Source organism: Propithecus coquereli, unplaced genomic scaffold (genome assembly GCF_000956105.1).
Source record: "Propithecus coquereli isolate 6110/MARCELLA unplaced genomic scaffold, Pcoq_1.0 Scaffold468, whole genome shotgun sequence".
NCBI lineage: Eukaryota > Metazoa > Chordata > Mammalia > Primates > Indriidae > Propithecus > Propithecus coquereli.
In genome coordinates, this window is record NW_012150485.1 from 1,661,603 (window position 1) to 1,683,557 (window position 21,955).

The following is a 21,955-nucleotide window of genomic DNA, read 5'->3' on the forward strand; positions in this document are numbered from 1 at the left end:
GCAGGCTGGGGTGACCAAACACCAAGGGTCGGGGATCTTCCTGAGTCACCAGGGTTCTTGCTAAAACAGAACTCAAGGCCAGGGCCTAGTCAGAAAGAGGACTTGGAGCAGCATGACTCGTTTGTTTTTTTCTTTTTATTTATTTTATTTTAGGACATTCCTTCCTGTCGTAATGACTTGAGTTTGGTCAAGGAGAGGGTCTTTGTCACCCCTAACCACCTGGCTCTTTCATTTCTGCCGGCCTCGATTCAAGCTCCTTCCCCTTCCTTATTTTCCACTGCCAGCACCCATGCCTCCTCTGAAACTTTCTTGGGCCTTCCCTCCACGGGAATCCATCTTTTTCAGCTTGGGCCTGGGGAGATGTGTCCATGTCTCCTCCCCAAACCAGAAGCTCTTTGCAGGAGTGCTCCCCTACTTTCCCACAGGGCGTGGGCATGATCGCACCTCCAAGGAAAAGGTCTCCTGCGGATGTCCCTCTTATTTTTGCCGCTTCTAGTCCACCCCCTCCCCCTCCGTTGAAGGAGACTCAGAGTGTGAGTTGGTGGTCAACGTCCTTTGCCTTGGGAAGGCCCCTGGGTGTTCATACCCCTCCCCAGGGGCCTCCATCCTGGGCTCCGGTCGGCTTTCTCAAGGGAAGAGAGGCGACCTCCCTGAACGTTTCCGCCCCCCGCTTGCAGTTGCAATGAACTGCCTTCGCCGGGCTGAACACTGCTGGGGGCACAGAGATCTTCGGCGGCTCGATCACCCCCAAAGGACAGGCAGGAAGTGCCCACACCACGACTCCCTCCCTTCGCCCCTCCAAAAGGTAAAACCACTTGGGAAGGGCCGCCCTAAAAACACTCCTGAGCCCCCCGACCCATCGACGGAAACAAGCTCCCAATAACTGAGAGGGGCGGCGCGGTGCCTTTAAGAGGTGGCGGGCGGTGCTGCCCCCTGGCGGCCGCCCGCCGCGCCCCGCCCCTGCCCGCCCTCCCCGCAGGACTGCGCGCCCGGAGCCCCGTTCCGCGTCCCCGCCGCCGGGAGGAGGTGCCCGCACGCTCGCGGCGCGCGCCGGCCGCCAGACTCGGCCTGTGGGCGATTTCCTCCGGACCCAGGCTCCCGCCCGAGGAGGAAGATGCAGACCTTTCTGAAAGGGAAGAGGGTTGGCTACTGGCTGAGCGAGAAGAAAATCAAGAAGCTCAATTTCCAGGCCTTCGCCGAGCTGTGCAGGTAAGGAGGGACGCGGCTCTGGTGCCCGGGACCCCCGGCCTGAGCCGGGTCCAGCCTCAGCGGTTGTCTGAGGAGGTTAGATTAGAGCAAAACGGGAAGAAGGTGCGCGCGGGGAGACTGAGTCCGAGTGGCCAGGTGGCTGTGGGCCGCCGGCTGTGTTCGAGGGCAGCGGCGGCCAGTACGGCGATGAGGCTCGGACCGGGGCTCTCAGGTGCACTGGGACCCCGCTGGGCAGGCCCCCAGCCGCCCGGGGCGCGGTGGGAGCGCTGCTGAAGGTTGGCGGAGGGACCTGGGAAACCGGGGAATCCACGCTGTCGGCTAGGGGCTTGAGGGTACTTTTGGACCGGACTGTTTCTCTTCCTTCGTCCCCTTCCCTTTAGTGGAGAGGGGCACCAGCGTTTGTGGACCACCAACTGCGTGCCCCGCGTGTGCTTGGCTCTGGAAGCTGTCATTGCATAGCACCGGGCTAAGCCCAGCTGAAGCGAGTGGCAATACTTGGCATGTATGTGGTGATTTGCTGTCTCATTAGAGCCTCACAGCAGCCTTGCAAATTGGCCAGGGTGGTGATTCTGGGCCACGTGTCTGAGAAAAGGGGCTCATCAGCAGAGGGATAGGGTCCCACGGTTAGGGAGTGGCTGGTGCATCCAAGGTGCTGGGGAAGTGAATGCCTGTGGGGTAGAATGGCCTTGCACCATCCAGGCTGTGCGACCCCCTCCCACCATGCTGGTGCTCATGGTGGATCTCTGGTGTTTAAGGGATCATATTCTTAATAAATTACAGAAGTACTGAGTCTTGGGTCAGGTAGGCCTTGCCTGGCTCCACAGCTGTGGCTTTGCTTCTGAGAAGCTGTTAGTTAAGTCCAGTTCTCAGCCTAAGACAATCCAGCTCCAGAAGCCTTTTGCAAACTCTGGGTGGAAACCTTTTGTGATGCAGTGTCTCTGCTTGGTAGATTGGACTTTTGAAAATGGGCCCTACTTGCATTTTAGTCCCCAGACATCTCAGAGAATTGAATAGTTGCGTTTCTTTATTCCCAGGTGTGCCCGGGGCCGGGGGCCAGTCTGAGCTGGCATGTGCAGGTGAGCCTGGTGGCACCTCTGTGTGCCTCATGCCTGTCCCAAGGGCCTACTGCTCCTTTGCCCCATGCAAGCCCCGCAGGCGCTCTTCTCCTTGCAGCTGCAGGGGCTCAGCTTGCTTATTTTATAATAGCTCCTGGTTCTGAGTCGCCTGGTCTGGGGATGTGGTAGGCAGTCTTCTCCCAGGCCGGCATCCCTAGGAGAAAGCAAGCTTTTCATAGTAGGGAATGCAGAGTGGCACCTGGAATTCACAAGGAAATCAGGAGGGACTCGAAGCTAGAGTTTTGAAAATAGGTCCTAGGGCTTTGGAACATTACAGAAGGATACTTGAACATTGCACCGTGGATACACACACCTGTGGAAAGGGCACCCTAGACACTGAAGAAATTTAGAGAAGCCCGTTTGGCATGTTCTCGAAGTCCAGTGATGACGGGAGGCACCAGAGCTCCCCCTGCAGTCATATAAGACTTGGGAAATCCCAGTTAATGCCTTGCACACTTTTTACTGCTGTCTCTGTGTATTTTTGTCATCCTGTGTCTACAACTAAAGCTTGGGGCTTGTCATTGGGTTGGTATGTTTTAGTTGGTAATTAGGCAGCTCTAGCAAAACATTCCTTGCCGAGATGCACAAGTAGGTCTGGTCCTCAGGCCGGACCTGCAGATTGGCTTGCTCTGTGGACCCCCTGCCTTTAAAGGGGTGGGAGGTTCAGGGAAAGCTATGTTGTCAACCCTTCTGGGGAAAATCAGGAGTGTAGCATTAATTTCTCTGAAAGGGTGGTTGTGTTAAAAGTCTAGTTGCCTTCTTTTGGCCAAAATATTGGCTTCAAACAGAAGGCAAAAGACCATCCTCGAACCCCAGGAAACCCACTTTGTGTTTTCATTAGGAAAGCTTTAGGTGTTTTGTCACTTGAGTTTAAGAAGGAAAAGAAAACACCAAAAAGAGTTTTTCTGTTTCTTCTATAATACTTTCAGGGCAGTGCCCCCTGGTGGCCACATTTCTATACTGGCTGCAAAACGCTTTAGCTGTTGAGCTGGTGTCCAGAGTGCCCTTTGCTGTCGTTTTGCTTGGTGTGAATGCCAGTGTGATCTTAGTGGCACGAGAGACAGTGTGAATGGCCATTGTCATGTTGGAGTGCAAGGCTTCTGTATTGATAGATGATGAATTGTCTATGAGTTCCCCAATGAAAAAGTCCAGAAATGTTTGCAAACGACTCGAGGCTCTGCTCTGAATGTTTGGGCTAGTGTCAGAGGATGACCTGAATGGTCCAGTCTGGGATGAGTTGTTTAGTTGAATGTCAGGCTTCATAAAAATCTTAGAGCAGGAAGAGATGTTGGAGATCATCTCATCCAGCCCCTTTGTTTTACAGATGGGGAAACAGGCATAAGAGGGGGCAGGTTCCATACTGTTGCTCTTTTCCTTTAACTTCTAGAATGGGTCCAACCTAGCGACCTCGAGATTTGCTCTGACAAAGCTTTTCTCCTTGGGCACGTCTAACAATAAGGTGGACCCACTCATTATCTTCCCAGGGGTCCAGCTGCTGCTGGTCCAGCTGTTGAATCCCCAGGGACACTTTCCTTGCGAGGCCGAGTCCCTCTGCAAGTGCGACGCCTTGTTCTCTGAGGGGGCAGTGCACGTCCACGGCAACAGCAGGTGCTTGGAGCCAAGTCCTGGGAAGGGCCCCACCTACCTTAGGTAGGCACAAGGGCCAGCCTTTTCGAACTCTTGAGCTCAAACAATCCGCCCGCCTCGGCCTCCCAGAGTGCTAGGATTACAGGCGTGAGCCACCGCGCCCGGCCGGCTGAGGGGCCAGCCTTTTCAAATGAGTGCCCTGATGGGATGGGGCCTCCAGCTAGCCGACTGAGGGGCCTTCGAATCAGCGTGTGTTTTCAGTGTACTGTTTGTTCCTGGTGCTGTCCTCTGTTTCTTCCCCTCCGCGGGGACGTGGCTCTGGTTGTGTTCTCTTCCACCCTTCTCACCTCCCTTCCCTTCCCAACCCAGGAGCAGCCTTGCAACTCCCTCACACCCCCTCCTTGTGGCTTTTTCAAGATTCCCGGAGGGGCTTCAGAGGGGGAGTGTAGAAATACAGGTGTTAGTTGGAAATACTAGGTGATTTTAATTTAATTTTTAATTTTTTTTAGTTCTCCACAGTGCCCTGTTGGGGAATGCTGGCTGGGCTGGGCTCCCTTCATTTGTGTTTTCTGTGCATCTCCTCCAACTCCTTCTCTCCTTCCCCTTCTTTTCTGTGGCTGAACCTACGTCGCAGGAGGTGCTGAAAGAGGCACATGACTTCACGAAGCCTTTTGGTATGAAATGTGGATGGACCTCATCTGTCTTTACTGCAGTGATAGCTGATTTTTAATGAAGTGCTTCCAAGTACCTTGTCTCATTTAATCCTCCCAGCAACCCAGGGATGGAGGGACAGGGAAACTGAGGCTCAGGGAGTGTAAGGGACTTGCGCAGCCAGTTAAAGAGCTTCCCTGAGTCCAATCCCGAGGCCTCCACCAGAGAATGTGGCCTCCTTGTGTATTAAGTGTCTCTTCTTTGCCTGGGTTCGCCCGGCGTCTCCTGGAGGCCCCCAGAGCAAATGTCTGTGAAGTTCTCGTCTCTGAGAAACTGGGCTGCCAGCTGGCCGACTCGGCTTGCAGGAAACGCGCTTATGGAGCAGTGTCAGACCGCGGTGTCTCACCCGGACCCATTTGCAGGATTCCCTCACAAAGGACTGAGCAGTTCATTGATGTTCATGTTTACTGAGCAGCTTTTGGCGTCCAGGCCTGGTGATAGGTGATGGGTTGCGGTGCAGTGGGGCAGAGCCCCTGCCCTCATGGTGCTGAGTGTTTGGTGTCAACAGAAAACTGGCCCGGGAGGCATACCAGGGAAAGTGTAGGCTGGGGCTGGGCCTGTCCCTTCCCCTGGGGCCCTCCATTTCTTTCTTTAAAATAGGGCCATCTTCAAGGTCCCTTTCTGCTGGGAGGCTTAGCATTCTGGGCTGGAATTCTCTTGGGGGAGTGTGGGGGGAGTGGGGAGGAAGACCTTTACCAGGATTAAGTGATGCCCATCTGTGGATGGGTATTCTTTTGTTTGTTTTAATGTCTGGATTTGCCACCATTTTGGGCGTGCAGAGGTGGGAGGAGGTACTGACTTAGGTTTCCTTTGCAGCAGTGCACAGGGAATATCTACAACCCAGCCTTGCAAATAAACACTTTCTACCAGCCTCCTAGGGAGCAAACTGCACTTCAAGTGGGAGGAAACCTCGGTCTGGACACGAGTTGTCTATTGACGGGACTACTGCTGGTTTCAGGCCTGGCTCCACGCTGACTACCCATGTGACCTTGGGCACATTCCTTACCCTCTCTGGGCCTCACTTTCCTTGTCCGGACAGTGAGGGTGATAACAGTATTTAGCTCAGGGTTGTCCAGAGCATTAAATGAGTGAACTTGCTGGACAGGTGAAGTGCTTAGGATAGTGCCTGGAATTCCGTAAATGGTGGCGGTGGCTGCTGCTGTTGCTGTTGTCCCTGGGGGAGTGAGTGTGTGGGTGGGTGGGTCGGTCTCTGCCCACTGATGCCTCTGTCTTCAGGGACCTTTGGTGTTTCCAGATTTGGTGTTCTTGGTTTTGGCAGTTTGCAAGTGACCCTAAAGTCTGTGATGGGTGCTAACTGATCATCTTGCTGGGGTGCAGGTTTGTGGATTTGAAACTCAGGACGGCTGAGGAGGGGCCCTACCCTGCCTGGAGGCTGCCCAGCCATCACCGCAGGGCCCTGTTCTCCTTCAGCACGTGGCCCATCTGAATCTTGCAGCTCCTCCCTCCTGGGGGGGTTCTGTCCTCATCTGTTTTATGGATGGGGAAGCTGAGAAAATTATGTTAACGCAAGATGATACTTGCATTTTTTTAAGTTTGGAGATTGAGAAGAGTTTGTGCTGGCTTTCCTGAAAGTGCCAATTAGTAATCTTAATACTATTATTAGCTAATTTATTGTTTCTGGTGTCGTTTTGAGTATTTAATACATGCATACGTTAAAATCGAAAGGACTCAAAGTACGCAATGAAAAGTCAGCCCTTTTCCTTCTTATTCCTGAGTTCCAGTTACTCAGGGGCAGCCTGCCTCCACGGGTGTTTATACAAACACAGGGGCTCATGTGAGTGTGGGTCTCTGTCCATACGTGCTGTTGTGCTCTTGCTCATTGTGTGGAACAGTGTGTCTTGGAAAGAAATTCCACATCACTGCTTCATTTGGAGGAAGTTTTGTATCATTGCCTCATTTTTAAAAAGTGGCTGCATGGTCTACCTCTTAGAAGGATAGATGGCATTTCTTCCCCTGGGATTGGCTTTTGCTGGTAGAGGCAGCAAGGCAATGCCCTTCCCTTGCCTGTGTGCACATTGCTGGGTGAGTGAGTGCTGGGTCAAAGGGCATGGGCATTTTATAATACTTTTTTTTTTTTATTTCAGCATATTATGGGGGTACAGATGTTTAGGTTACATATGTTGCCCTTGCCCCCCCTCCCCCCTCCCCCATAAGTCCGAGTTTCAAATATGTCCATCCTTCGGGTGGTGCGCATTGCACTCTTTGTGTATAATACTTTTTAATACGCGTTCTGAAACTGCCACGAAGAGATTTCACTGTTTCAGTTCCAGTGACAGTGAATGGGAGGGCCTGTAACCCACACCCTTCCCAGCACAGTGGATGGACAGATACATGGGTGGGAAATGGTACTCTGGATTTGCATTTCTTTTATGATACTGAGGTTGAGGAGGCTGACTGCGTTAGGTGGGCACGGGGCAGAGCTGGGCTCACCAGGCTGGGCACCCCTGTCCCTAACCATTAGGCAACCCTCCCTCCACTGGTTACATCTCCCACATGGTTTAGGGGCGTTCAGTAAATACTTAGTGAAGTGCCTCATGAGTGTAGTGTCTGAACAGTTGGATGTGAATAGGGTTTCTGCTCCCACTCATTTTGAATTCAGCTGGTAAGATAGCTTTTGAGGGAATGCCGTAGTACCTCCTTTTAAAAAAGTAATCTTCATTTTAGAAAGCAAATCATCATTCAGGAGCTGTGCACCTCCTCCTTTCCTTTTATGATTTCTTGCCTCTGGCTGCTGGTTTGCCCTGGCGAAGCTAGTTTTGCACAGGAGACATTCCTGGGGACCGGCCTGTCCAGATGTTCGTGGTGTTTTCCTCTGCAGTTGACGCTGCAGACCCATTGACTCCTCAGCAGCCGTCCTCATGTGGCCTGGGGTCACTCAGGGTGCTCTTGGAGCCCAAGCCCGAAACTGGCACTTGAGGCTTGTTCAGGTGGCCGGGGGTGTTTCTGAGGGCTGTGTCCAGCTTCCCCTCTGCTCTCCTGTACGTTAGTGGCTCACGCCAGGCTCCGGAGGATAGCGAGAACCTGCCATGGCCCAGGTGCTACTGCGGATAGGACGACTACCCTCCGAGATGGGTGGTGTGTCTCTCTTTGCTAGATGAGAGCTCCGGAACTCAGGGAGAAGCCAGGTGACCTGCTTGGTCACTCAGCTGTGAGCAGAAGAGCTGGGATTCGCCCTTGAGGCTGGTTGACTTCTAAAACCATGCTGTTTCCATGCCTTTGTCTTGAAGGGGGAACATCCAGCCACCATTGGCTTCGGAAGGAAACCAAGTTCTTTTCTGAGCATCCTCTGTGTGCAGTTGTTGGGTCCAGCCAGATGGTGGGTGGTGGAGATAGTGATTGGAGCAGGAGACTTGCCCAACTGGCTCAGATGACTGGGCAAGTCATTCTGCCTCCCTGAGCCTCTGCTCTTCCATCTGTAAAGTGGGTCTAGAACACCCACCTGAGGGCTAGTGAGCATGACAGGTGCTTAATGAGTGATAGGATTCCTCCTCACTCGGCGGGGGGCGCACCTCACCTGTCCCTCTACCCTCCCAAGGCTGGGGCATGGTCTCTGACACATCTCTGGGGGAAGCCCCAGGCAGTCTTTTTCTAGGGGGGGCGGGTCTTCCAGTGCCAGTGACCAGCTCACTGCTTCCTGGGTGGGTCAGGGTGTGGTAGGTGGGTGCAGTTGTGCAGGGAGAACCCTCCCGTGGCAGTTTCATTTTCATTTCTGCCTCACACCCTGTTTCCATCCAGCAGTTGAGGGCTGGGCTGCAGAGGTGAGGAAACATCCGGGCCCGACTTTGGGGCCCTGTCCTAGTGCAGGTTCCTGGGCCTCCCCCTCCCCGGAATGAATCTGGGATGGGCCCCGGCATCTTCTTTTTAAAAAGCACCTCATTCATTTCTTCACGCACTCACATGACATGCAGTTACTGAGTGCCTGCTGCATGCTGGGTGCTCCTAAGTTCTGGGGATTGATACAGCAGTGAGCACTGCAGAGGCCCCTCGATCACTAGAGACAGCGTGGGGTCCTTCTGGGGCAGTTGTTCAGCCACTGATCAGCCAGCGCAGCTTTCCCACAGTGTTCCAGGCTGGATGCCTCTTAGGATTCTAGGCTCATGAGTTTCTTTTCCTTCCCTTTTTAATTTTTTTTTTTTTTTTCAGAGACAGGGTTTTACTGTGTTGCTCAGGCTGGTCTTGAACTCCTGGGCTCAAGCGATCCTCCTGCCTCAGCTTCCTGAGGAGCTGGGATTACAGGTGTGTGCCACCACACCTGGCTTGTGGGTTTCTGCATGAAGAATAGAGATGTGGGACTGTTGGGTTCTTTCTGGGTGAAATTTCGTCTTCACTCTGCACGCCTTACCCATCTTACAGATGTGGAAATGAAGGCTCAGAAAGAAGACGAGGTTAGCCCCAAGTTGTAGAGCTGGCAGGTGGGGCAGCTTGGATTGAACCCGGAAGTCCTAACATTCGTTATGGGATCCTTGAAAAGAAAAGGAATTCTGGCCGTTCCGTCAGAGGCCTGTCACTGCTTCCCCATGGAAAGGTCTGGACAGTGGGAAGGGGTCCTTTCAGAAGGAAGTTTTGCTTCCTGCAGAGTCAGCTCCCAAGCACCCTTTTTCTCACCTTGACCTGGGCACAGCCAAGCTGTGGCCTGTGCTCAGGGAGATTTGGGTACTCAGTCCCCTTGCTGCTCCTGGGAGGGCCGGAGCTGCAGAGGGGGACAGTTCAGGCCCAAGCTTCTGGCCTTTGCCTATATGTCACGAAGTGTCCCTGCTGGTGAGGAATGGCTCACAGGGAGGTGATAGCAGCTGCCACGCGGCTGCCTGAGCATGGAGCGGGGCAGCAAATCCTCCCAAAGCGCACATAAGCCTTTGCTTAAGACTGCAGGGTCGTCCTGCGCTGGGTTAGTTAAGCAGTAGAAGAACCATTTAGCCCAGGAAGTAACAGTGGCTCCTGTTAGGGAGAGCCAGCCCTGTGCCTGACGCAGCCCTGAGTGCTCTCATATGGCTGTTTGAGGCTCTCAGTCCATTTGTGGAAACTGAGGCTCAGAGATGGTAAGTAACCTTCCTGGGGTTTCATAGCTGGTCACTCCTGGGGGTGGCATTTGAACGTCAGTCTGTGTGACTCCAGAGCCCGTACCCTTGACCATTAATAGAGTTTTTTTGTTTTTATCTTTTTAAATGAAGGCAAAGATGGCTCACTTTTGTCTGAGTTCTTCTCCGGCTACCCGCCCTCAGTGCCCCGTAGTCACTTTTCTCTTTTTCATTTTCAATTTCATTTGGATGCATTGCTTGCCTGGAGAGTGTCCGGAAATTCAGGTGCCGACTCAGCTGATACCCAGCCAGACTGGGGAGGCTGACAGTGGGGCCACCCAGGACCCAGCCACCTGCTAGTGGTGTTGCTGTCCACCCTGTGGGTACCGAGTTTGGGCCACCCAGTCTGTGAGGTGCTTTGTCCAGACAGCCTCAGCCGGATTCACAGGCCCAGGTAGATCCTGCCAAGTTTCTTCTTGAAATGCTCTGGGCATCTCAAGGCTATGTGGCCCACTCCCCTGTGGAAGCTACCACTCTGTCCCCTCCTGGGGGTCACCTTGAAGACTTTGGAACTTTATCTACTGAAGCTAGACGGTTTTGGAAGCTCCTTAGAAAGACTGGAACAGATCCTTGGCTTCAGCCTGAGCGAGTTAACCCCTCTGAGCCTTTAGTTTCTGTGCCTAAAATTGGACTTGTAATACCAGCCTGCAGCAGTATAGTTTTGCAGATTGGGTGAGCTAAGGCACCGCAAGTCCTAAGCACAGAGAGCCAGGCCCTTGATGAGAGACGCAGTAAATGTTCACTCATACTCTTGTTTAGCATTGGCCAGTGAAGGTTGATGGAGCTGTTTACCAGTTTCAGCATCCCTTCCATCTGGGAAGAAGACGGGACAAGAGAGGAACGCAGTTCAGAAGCTTCTTAGTGGGTCTATGTTGGATTTCGTGTGATTCCATGGGGACAACGTGTGTCTTGCTCAGTGGTTGGATTTGAACCCAGCCTCTTACTGGATGGGTGACCCTGGGTACATTTTGGCTCCTCTCTGGGCTTTAATTTCCTCCCAGTAAGAGCTGACGTTGTGCTGTGCACAGGAGAGGCACTGCACACACGAACCTCCCTCCTTCCTTGTGGAGGCCAGAGACCATCTCTGGAAGGAAGAAGGGGAGGACTGCCCCTCACTCATCTGTGTCAGACAGGTGACATCAGAGTAAACCTCCTCTGTGGGGTGAGGTGCAGAGATTAATGATCTCAGAGGAATAGTTTTCTAAAACCTTTGAGCCCGAAGGTGTGTTTACAGATGAGGATTTGCAGCCCAGAGTGGCTGGCCTTGCAGGTCCCTGCATACAGCAATTTGTCCCGACAGCGTCAGAGCCCACAAGTGCACTCTTGGCCTCCAGGGAAACCTCAGGGAGTGCGAGGCCAGGGTCTGTTCTGTTCTGGGCCATCTTTGGTGGACCCCGTCTCTGGCCTGGGTGAGTTATTTTTTCGATGGGCCCAATTGGTCAGTAACTGCCCCCCATCCCAGTGGTCTTTCCTAGCCCTGCCAGGAGTGCCGAAGGAGCCAATTCGTTGGATTTGGGATGCTGCCCTGGGAAGGGTGGGGGAGTTGGGTGGGTGCCCCCTTCCCTGAGGTGGCCACTGGGTCATGGACCGTTCTGGGGGTGCCTCTGCATCAGCGATGGGCTGGGACTCCCTGGACGTGAGACCCTGTGGATAGGGCTAGTATACCGGCAAATGTTTCGTTGCTGTGTCCTCCTGTCCTCTGTCTGTTAACCAACAGATGTGGTGGCTTGTTGGGATGAGGTTATGATCTGAGCAGAAAATTGCTTGTGTAACTGATTCCTAACAAGTCCCAGGTGTGATGGGTTCTGACCGACACCTCAGTGCTGACTGGATTCGGTAACAAAGGGGATATATTGGCTCCTATGAGTGTCAAATCCATGGGGTCTTCTGGCTGTAGGTATAGGTGGATTCAGGGGCTCAAGTGCTGGTCCTTGGGACCTGGTGTCTCTCTGCTTCCCTGGTCTCTTCCATGTTGGCCTCATTCTCACGCAGCCACCTTCATTCAGGCACTGTGAGTTCCTTAGGGGTGTTACCTCGTTTGATCTGCATTACCACCCTGTGAGGGTGGGTGTTTTTAGAGGGGTTAAATAACTTGCCTGGGGTCACACATCCTGTGGGTGGCAGAGCTGGGATCAGACCTGTGCAGGTTGGCTCCAGGGCCTCAGGGATGAGGGCTCATTCTGATTACCCCGGATTAGTCTTCGTTGGCCTGGGCCCCTGCCTGTCCCTGAACCAGTTGCTGGGGCTGGCGGTGCAGTGTGTCCTGTTCCCTGCCACAGGGCTGGGTGTGAGCAGGGTGGATCCCCAAAAGGAAGCTGGGGGACTGTGCCCCAGAGGCAGTGGGATGGATGCTGGGCAGCCGGGGGAGGGGGAGGTGCTGGTGCCCCCTGGTTCTGGGCTCCAGTGGCAGTGGGGGTGGGGGCTGCTCTCCACTAGCTTCCAGCTCTGGACTGGACCAGACTCTGCTGGTCTCTTCCAGCAGAGACCCAGGATGGGGGCCGGAGGGTTCGCATACACGTTCTCCAGGGGCAGGACACTGTTCCCCAGAGGGGAGTGAAGAGCATCCCCAAGGGCTTGCCTGACCCCCTGCTAGGTGCCTCTGCTTCGTGTTCAGCGTTCTCCCAGGCAGCTAGACGGGGGTGCTGGTGGGGGGCTCCGGAATGGGGGCTGCTCCAAGCCTTCTCCTTTGCTGTGGCCGCTGCGGACAGCCCTGAAGTAGCTTCTCGGGCCTTGCCTTGCTCCTCAGATAAACCTGCCTCTGGTCCATTCCCATGGCCGGTCTGACACAGGCAGATTCCGGGGGTCCTGGGCCCAGTGGCCAGGCGGTTGGGCCTCTGGAGAAAGGGCTGATGTCCTCCCAGTGTGTGGTGGGGTTTTGTGGGGCCCTGGGAAAGGCTGCCCTGCAGTCCAGGGAGAAGGGTGACGTCTTCCCTGCCCCACTGTGGCTGTGCAGAACCTTGGTGTGTTGACACTGAAGTGTTGTGGAATGAAACACTCTTGTGTTATGTAAACACAATTAGCCAGTTGCCGTCTGGCCCCGTCCTGCTTGGGGAGAGCTGAGCCGGTGTCTTTCTGCCAGGATCCTGGGGGATTCTGTGAGCCAGGAGCAGCTGTGAACTATCGATTGGGGGGTCGATGGAGATGGAGGGGAACGTTGGTCCAGGGAGGGCCACTGACCTGTCCAGGACACTCAGCTCTGAGACACAGAGCCAGGTCCCAGCCCCTCCCACGGCCGAGCAGACCTGGCGGGAACTGTGGGGAATATTTCCACCTGGGAGGGGAGAGGAAGTGGCGGTGAGTGGCTGATAGCCACACACTCAGGCCGTTCCGTACATCAGGACCCCAGTCCCAAGGGCCTTGAGTAAAGGGACAGAGGAGGGTGGGCCAGAGGCTGGGAGAAGGCTCAGAGTGGTGGGGCCTGCTTAGGGATTTGGGTCTCTCATGGTTCCTTTTTGGAACCTGTGGGGGAAGTGAATAGAGGGCTTACTCAGAGCCCCTTGCCCTAGGCTTGCTAACCCCTGCTAGGTGCTGCTGCTTGGTGTTCCAGAATTCTCAGAGGAATTGGAGTTCTTTAACGGCACTGCCCCAGAGGTGGCTAGGTAGGGGCAGTGCTGGTGGGGAGCTCTGGAGGGGAGGCTGCTCCGGGCCCTCCTCTTTGCTGTGGCCACCGTGGACAGCCCTAAAGTAGCTTCTTGGGCCTTTTGGAGCTGCACAGGTGGTAGAAGTGGGGTTCAGAGAGCCTGTTTGGCTGTATGGCCTGGCTTTGTGGTCCCCATTTGAGGGCCTCCAGCTCAGAGGCCCCGGGAACGAGTCTGTGACCATTGCTTCCAGTTTAGCTAATGGGGCTGCAGTTTAGACCTGAGCCGTGGGGTTGGACAACAAAGAGCCTCGGGGAAGGACCTCGGGTCTGTTATGTCAGTCTGTGAGGAGGGGTCGGTTCAGTTTGTCAGCTGATGAAACAGCACTATAAAACGGAAACCAACTTCAAAAGGCTTGGTGACTTGACCCATGAAATTCCATGCAGGTTCTCTCGGGCAGGTTCTCGACTGATTTGTGAATAGTATTAAAAAACTTTTGTTAAAAAGTGATACCGTACATGATCAAAAATCTAAGTGGGCTTGGTGATGTGTGCCTATAGCTCCAGCTACTCGGGAGGCTGAGGTGGGAGGATCCCTGAAGCCGAGTTCAAGGCCAGCCTGGGCAACTTAGCAAGACCCCATATCTTAAAAAAAAAACAAAAAACAAAAAACCAGGCCGGGCACGGTGGCTAACGCCTGTAATCCTAGTACTCTGGGAGGCCGAGGCGGGAGGATTATTTGAGCTCAGGAGTTCAAGACCAGACTAAGCAAGAGCGAGACCCCGTCTCTACTAAAAATAGAAAGAAATTGGCTGGACAACTAAAAATATATAGAAAAAATAAGCCAGGCATGGTGGCACATGCCTGTAGTCCCAGCTACTTGGGAGACTGAGGCAGAAGGATCGCTCAAGCCCAGGAGTTTGAGGTTGCTGTGAGCTAGGCTAATGCCACGGCACTCTAGCCCAGGTGACAGAGTGAGACTCTGTCTCAAAAAAAAAAAAAAACCAAGAAACAAATTATACCAAGGCCATATGGTATTACACAAAGTGAGTCTCCTTCATACTCAACCCCCAGTCCCCAGAGGCAGCCACGTTGCCACCTTCTTGTGCGTTTTCTCAGACATGTGGTTTGTACAAGCAGCCGTGTATGAGGGGACACACAGGCATATGATGGCTCTCCTACACTTTTTATCATTCAGTAAAGCTTGTAGATGATTCTGTAGCTACACTAACTTTGAAACTATCAGTGTCCCCCCCAGAAAATAATATGTGAATATAACTTTACTTCTCTGTTCTACTAAAACCTCAGACTTGAAAAAGACCCTTTGTTAGTCACTTCTTGGGTTCTAGGCCTACCCCAGAGCTCATGGTTTCCCTTTTCTCTTGTCTTGGTCAGCTTGGCTGCTGTGAGAAATACCGCAGACTGGGTGGCTTAAATAACAGACATTTATTTCTCTCAGTTGTGGAGGCTGGAAGTTCCAAAGTCAAGGTGCTGGCGGATTTGGCTATTGGTGAGGGCTCTCTACACGGCTTGCAAACCGCTGCCTTCTCGCTGTGTGCCGCATGGTAGGAAGACAGTGCTCTGGTCTCTTCTTCTTCTTACAAGGGCACTAATCCCATCACAGGGGCCCTGCCTTCATGACCTCATCTAATCCTAATTACCTCCCAAAGGCCTCAATTCCTAATACCATCACATTGGGGATTAGGGTTTCAACCTCTGAATTTTAGGGGGACACAAAGATTCAGTCCACAGCACCCCCCTGGAGTGCAGAGGGGGTACAGCACGAGCTGCCATCCTCACATGGCTAGGCTGGGAGGGGCTTCAGTCAACATGTGCAGGCCCCTCTATCTCCTGCCCTGCATGCCTGTGGCCCCCATATGGGTGCTGTCTGGGAAGGAGGCCATCAGGTGTGCTGGCCTGAGTCCACTCCAGGGCTTCTGAAGCCCGCCCAGCACCCAGGGCATGTGACTGAGCCTTGGGCAGGTGAGGGGCCTCCCTGTCCTCATCTGTGAAATGGGAGTATCAGCACCCAGTCGTGGCGTGGGGAGGGTTGGGGGATCAGAGTAGTTGCAGACTGAACTGGCAGAGGTGGTTTCTAGCAGATAATGGCTGATCTGATTATAGTTTACCCTCTTCTCAAAACATTTTTTTTCTGGCTACAGATACGTTTTAGAGCTGACCATCTCTCAAACCTGGTCAGAGGGAGGGGCTGCTGGAGTGGCCCCTTACCCTGGGAAGGCCGGATCTTGGTTGAGATGTCTCACTCAGCTCTCTTCCCTGCCTCTGCCAGCTGATCTGGGGGTCTGGGGAGGGTCCTCTCCACAGCCCAGCCAAGCCCAGCTTTCCTCAGCTGCCTTCCATGGCTTCCAGCAAAGCCCCCAGTCCCACCTGCTTCTGGAAAGGCCCCCCACCTCACACGGAGCCCAGCTGCAGGAAATGCGAGGTTGTCATCTTTTCCCTGGAGTTTTGGGTCCTCTGTAAAGACAGTTTAATAGCATGAAGGCAAATCTGAACAGACGAATCATCCCTTTACCCCCCACCCGACGACATTTCCTTTTTGTTTATTCTGTTCCCTTTTTGTACCTAACAGTCACAAAGTTGAAATCCTTGTACATGTAGCGTTTTGATTTCTGCTTTCTGCACATAGTGTTGTGGTATAAACAAGTTGTTCCATGTTTATACAGTCTTTAGAATGTTCTTTTTTAAATTTAATTTTCATTAACTTTTTTATTTTGAACATTTCTAACACATACAAAAGAAAGAATAGTAAAATGAACACCCACTCCCTTCCTCAGTACCAAGTGTTAACATTATTAACTCATGGCTGCTCTTGTTTTATTTAGTTCCTCCATACTATTTTGAGGCAAATCCACACGTAATTTTAAATACTTCAGTATGATCTTTAAAAGCTAAGGACTTAAAAAATATCGCAAGGCCATTATCACATCTGAAAATGAAGAAGCATAGAGAATGATCATTTTAGATTCCTACAGAATAAATCTATTGAATGTCTATGCTGTGATTTAATGAGCAGCAATCTTATTATTGAATGTCTAGATTATTTCCAGTTTTTTGCTGGTGTAGATAATTCTGCATTGGACATCTTTGTGAAGATAAATGTCTTCCATCCCTTTCTGATGTAAGAGTCTTTCATAAGGTATAAGTAAGAGTTTTTATCAGTTATTGTGCATAGAAAACCATCCTAAAACTAGTGGCTTAGAGCAGTAACCATTTGTTCAGCGCACGGTTCTGTGGGCTCAGCTGTGCAGTTCTGGTCTTGGTGGGGCTCCCTTGTGTATCTGCGGTCAGCTGCGGGTCAGTGTGGGGTCTCTGCTGCTGGGACTTGGCCTTTGGTTAACCAGGACCGTGGGGATGACCAGCCTTCTGTCTCGTGCTCCCTCAGGCTGCTCAGGATTGTTTCTGTGCAGGAGGCGGGGTCTGAGACACAGTGGATGTTTTCAGGGCCTCTGGAGGCCTGATTTCTCCCCCACAGTTTGTTGGCCAAAACAAGATCCAAGGCCAGCTCAGATTCAAGGGGTGAGAAAATAAACTTCACCTCTTGATGGGAGTGGCAAAGTCATTGCAAAAGGCACAGGTCCAGGGAAGGGTCCATTACTGGGGACGTTTCTGCACACGATGTGAGATCTGGCTCAGTGCATCACCAGGCCGCCTGTGGGCTCTTCCTTGTTTAATAGCTGGCAGGTGCCCATCTAGAGCTGGGCACGGGTTGAGGTGGAAAAGTCAGGTCCTAGCTTTGGGTCCCCCAGTGTGTCGTTCTTGAACGGACTCCATGAGGAGTCCATGAGGAATGACTGTCCGTCATTCAGAAAGCTTTCTCAGTGCCCACTGTGTGCCGGTTCAAGCCAGGTATTCCCAGTCCTGGCCCTCCAGGAACGTGGCCTCTGCTCAGGGAGAGGAGGCTCAAGTGGGTGACCAGCCAGGGGACTCGTCAGGCAGCGTCATCCTGGGTGGGGCGTGGGGGTTTTTTTCCTGGTTTGGGGCCTGGCATTACCTGTGTGCTACGTCCCCCATGTTGAGCTTCATTTTCCTCAGCTAGAGGAGGAAGAAGTTAGAACATAGGAGACCCCAAAATCTAGAACATTCCAACTTGAAGAGCCCTTGGGATTTTCGGTGGAGAAAACTAGGGTGACTCTCCAGCCAGGACTAGCTCCTGTGCTCTCTCTTCCTCCTTGCTTGCTGCTGGCAGCCTGTGTCATTTCCAGATTTCATCCAGACCTGGAATTTCCCATTGTCTTGCTTGTGCATTTCTTCGCTAGAAGGACCCCTGCGTTCCTGTAGTAGAGCTGCTTGTTTACAGGCTTCTGCTGGCATCCCTCCACACCAGGCCTCGTGGTGGCCAAGATGGACGAGGCCTTGTCATTTGGAGCTTTAGTCTGTGGGGGGTGGGGTGGGGTAAGATGAACAGACATGTCAACCGGTTAGTTAAAGGGGTAATTTCATCTGGAATCAGAAAATGAAGCTAGAATGGTGATATGAAGTGGTCTGGGGACTGTCCCCAGGTGGTCAGAGCAGGTCTTTCCCAAGAAGGGACCTGTGGCTGCCACTCCACAGGTCAGAGAGGAGTTAGCTGGGAAGCTGGGCCGGAGCGTCGCAGGCAGGGGGAAGAGCAAGTGCAAGGCCCTGAGGTGCTTGGGAGCGAGCCCGGGAGCTTGGTGTTTGTGGAGCAGCAGCAGGAGGGGTGGCTGGGGCAAGGCCTGGGAGGGGAGGGTGGTAGGGAGGCAGGCGGGCCCAGATTCTTCAGTGCTTTCCAGGCCGTGGCCTGCAGTTTGAGTTTTATTTTATGTGAGAGGGGAGGGCAAAGCTCCCATCAAATTACCCCATGGAATAGTCCTTGAACATCGGTGACCCTTTTAAAATCTCTGGGTGGTGCTGATGAGGTGCCCAGGCCTGTCTGTGCATATTATGCCCTGATGATGTTAAATGAAAAGCATCGCTCCCAGCATCCCTGGGGCTGTGCTCAGCCCCCAGAGGTGGGTGTGACCACTGTGGCCCAGAACAGGCAGTTCTCCCAGCCTGGAGGACACGCCCTGCGGGCACAAGGGTGCCTCTGTACTCACAGGGCAGCCTGGTCGGTGGACGTCCGTTGTTTCCCTTCCCACCAGCTGCCTGCCACAGTGCCCAGAAGCTGGTTTTAGAATAGGAGCGACCTGGGTTTAAACCTAGCTCTGTGGCTTGGGGCAAGTTGAGCTTCTTTGAGCCTCAGTTTCTACATCTGTAGGATAAACAAAGCACTTCTTAACTTTCACAGTTGGTGTGTCAGTTGAAATAATAAGTGTGAAGCCCCATAGTTCACTGCCTGCCATATTTGTTTATTTACAAGTATTGCAAATACCCTATCATAGGTCCCTGATCAATGATCTGGGTTTGAGACACCACACGAGGTGCTGGGAACACAGAGCTCCCCGGCACCCCAGGAGCTCAGCTGGTGGGCCGATGGAAAGAGAAGAGTTGAAGTGTTAGACAAGCTGTGCTCAAGGAACCATGCGGGTTTCTCTCTCTGGGAAGATTGAGGAAGGCTTCACGCTAGTGACGACCCTGGAGCGGTGTCTTTGAGGACAGAAGGAGCTCATTGGGCAGACAAGTATGGGTTTAAGGTTGTCCAGGTAGCAAGTGAGCACCTGCGAAGGTGTGATGCTGTGAGGTCAGGGATCCCAAACAGGAACTCTGGGCATGGAGGGTCGGTGCACATGGGCGGCTGCGGGGAGCCACTAAAGCCTGGGCTAAGGGCTTCTGGAAAGCAGCCAGAGGGGGTTTGGGGAAGGAGAACCCGCTGATTCCCTGTGACCCCCGCAGGTCTCGTTCCCACTCTGAATGGCAGGTGTGGACTACGTGTGCACCAAGTGGTTACGAGTGAAGCCAGGAGGTGGGCTCCCTGGCTTGGATCCTGGCTGCCCCTCTGGGAAGCTTGGTGGCCTTGGGAGGTCATTGCATGTCCCTAAGCTTCAGTTGGGGAATACTGTGGTCCCTGCCTCCCGGTGCTGGTGTGGGGAGAGATGAGGTGTCCGTGTAGGGTGCTTAGCACAGTGCAGGCAAACACTGGATACCATGATGGTTTAAACTGGCTCCCGGGGGCTGAGTCCAGCTGACAGCCTCTTGCTGATTGAGCTACAGGAGTGGTATGTGGCCTGGAGCTAGCTGCTGGGCTGTGTGAGCCACCATAGGCTGGCCTGGGGGATGTCCCCTCTACGCCTCCTTTGAGCTGTGGGCACAGATGAGTTTTTGGAGCAGCTTGACAGTGATAAAGTCCTGCTGCTTGTTTTCTGTCTTTCTCATTCTGAAGTGGCCCACAGAGCAGCTGCCTGCCAATGTCTGTCCTCCAATCCCCTGCCCTGGCTGTCCTTTCATCCCCAAAGGACTGCAAAGGGAGGAGAGAGGAGGAAACCACACATGTCCTCAGGTGGAGTTATCCCTCCACTCACAGAGGTTCAGTCACCTCCGCTGGACTGCACAGATGCGGCGCTGGGATGGCGCCAGACCCTTCTTCCTCCTGGGAGGGGTGGAGTTGGGGCGGGAGCTTCCCAGGAGCTGAGGGAAGTTCGTCTGTCTGGAGCGTGACATTTGGGGTGGAGGCTCAGGTCGAGGCCAGGTCGCACAGGATCCTGTAAACCATCATTGTGGGAGTTTGGGCTTGGCCCTGAAGGCCGTGGGAGCCACAGGGGGCTTGGGAGCTTGGCTGCTGGGAGGAGGTTGGGTCAGAGGCAGCAGGGCTGGGGCCGGGGTTCTCTGAGGGGTGGGGTGGAGGAGGCTGCTGTGATTGTGCAGGCTGCGGTGGTCTAGATCAGCGGTCCTCAACCTTTCTGGCACCAGGGAACGGTTTCATGGAAGACAGTTTTTCCATGGACCAGGTTAGGGGGTTGAAGGGGGGATGGTTTCGGGATGATTCAAGTGCATTACATTTATTGTGCAGTCCAACCTCTCTGCTAATGATAATCTGTATTTGCAGTCACTCTCCAGTGCTAGCATCACCCCCTCAGTTTCGCCGCAGATCGGGTCTACAGCCTGGGCATTGGGGACTGTAGGTCTAGTTGGTGCAGTGGCAGGGGAGATGGACTGATGGCCAGATCGTTAGCACCTCGATACTCAGGGTGTGGTTGCAGCAGGTGGCCTCAGTGCCCCTGGGAGTTTGTGAGAACTGCAGCATCTCCACACACCCCGGATCCGTGGACCCAGAGTCTGTATTTTAACAAGATCCCACGGGACGTGCCGGTGTACACTGCACATTCACATTTGAGAGCACTGGTTTAAAAAACCTGCCCACCCCTGAGTGTGGGTTGAGCAAGGGAAGGAGGAATACAGGCCTTACCACGTGGGGAAGTGCAGGTTGCAGGGTGGGGAAGCGGAGACGATGTTGGAGCATGGGAGTCCTCGCTGGGAGAAGGGGTGTACCTCTGCATCACCCCTCCCCAAGGGCAGCTCGAGGACTGGAACATTTAATGCAGAGGGCTGGAAACAGCCTGGCTGGTTGGGCCGAGGGCAGGAGCTGGGCTAAGCAGGGAGCGTGTGCACCCCACCTTTGCCTGTGGGGGTCCCAGGACCCGGTGGACCTCATCCTTTGTGACGTGCCTCTGTGAGGGTGGGTGGTGTCTACCCCGGGGAGTTGGGTATGTGCTGTTGACAGCGAATGGGTGTCGGGCCTGCATGTGCCAGGCTGTGGTAATAGAACAGAGTCCTGCCTTGTTGAGCTGCCATTCTGGCGGGGGTGCAGGTGGTGATGAGTATGTGGAGGGTGAGAGCTGGGGGGTCACTGTGAGGATGGAGTGAAGCAGCAGCCAGAAAGACCAGCTGGGTGTCAGCCAGACCCTGGCCAGATGTTCCTCTGGGGGAAGATCGTCGTCATGATCTGGGGACCTTGGGAGGCAAGTGCCCAGGTGAGGGACTGTGGCTGCTGGGTGGCTTGCCCGGGACTGGGGAGTTTACTGAGGCAGGGAGCTCGCTCTTCCAGCCCAGCCCCCTGGTGTTCCAGCCCCTCGGGAGTCTCCAGTGCACTGAGACTGGGGGTTGGGGAGGCCCTGGCTATGATGGGATGGAAGGTTGGCTGACCCGGTTGGCACCAGTCAGGACCACATCGTGCCCAGCTTTGGCTGGGTTCACCTTGCAGCCTCTGTCTTTGAGCTGTGCCCAGAGGCATCCCTGGCGTCTACCCACTGGGTTCCAGAACCACCCTGCTCCCCAGTTGTGACGGCCAAGAATGTCCCCAGGTATTGCCAGATACCCCGTGAGGGGCACAGTCGCTCAGTTGAGGACCAGAGCTGGCTAAAGGCTCTTCATCGTTTCTTTCTGGTTCCTAGCCTGGCTTTGTTGCCACCCGGCCAGCGTTGTTTCCAGGCAGCGGGTCAGGCCCACTTTGGTGGTGGCCAGCTTGCTGTCCTCGCGTACACACGTCAGGCCCTGTGTGGCCACATGCTCCCAGGTGCCCACTGTGGCCTGCGAGTCGGAGCGCTTGGGTTCTTGCTCTAGGCTCCTGTGGTACCAAGTAAGGACCTTGAGTCTGCTGGCCAGGAGGTCTGGCTGGAAAATCACGGCTCTCTTAGTCCCCTGTTGGGGACCGTGAACCTGTCCCTTTACCTCTCTGAACCTTGATTTTTCTCCTCTTTGAAATGGGGCTGTGGTAGCCCTTCCATGAGGTGCTGGTGAGGATT

General features: G+C 53.8%; 1 protein-coding gene across 1 annotated transcript in view; it reads left to right on the forward strand.

Moving 5' to 3' along the window:
• The first annotated feature begins 979 nt into the window (after positions 1-979).
• The window catches only part of LOC105819060 (inositol-tetrakisphosphate 1-kinase), a 166,673-nt gene continuing 145,697 nt past the window's right edge, over positions 980-21,955 (forward strand). The window contains exon 1 of the mRNA XM_012655222.1: positions 980-1,209. Within this exon, the coding sequence (XP_012510676.1) occupies positions 1,115-1,209 (95 nt within the window). The 5' untranslated portion in view covers positions 980-1,114. The remainder of the gene's footprint in view (positions 1,210-21,955) is intronic.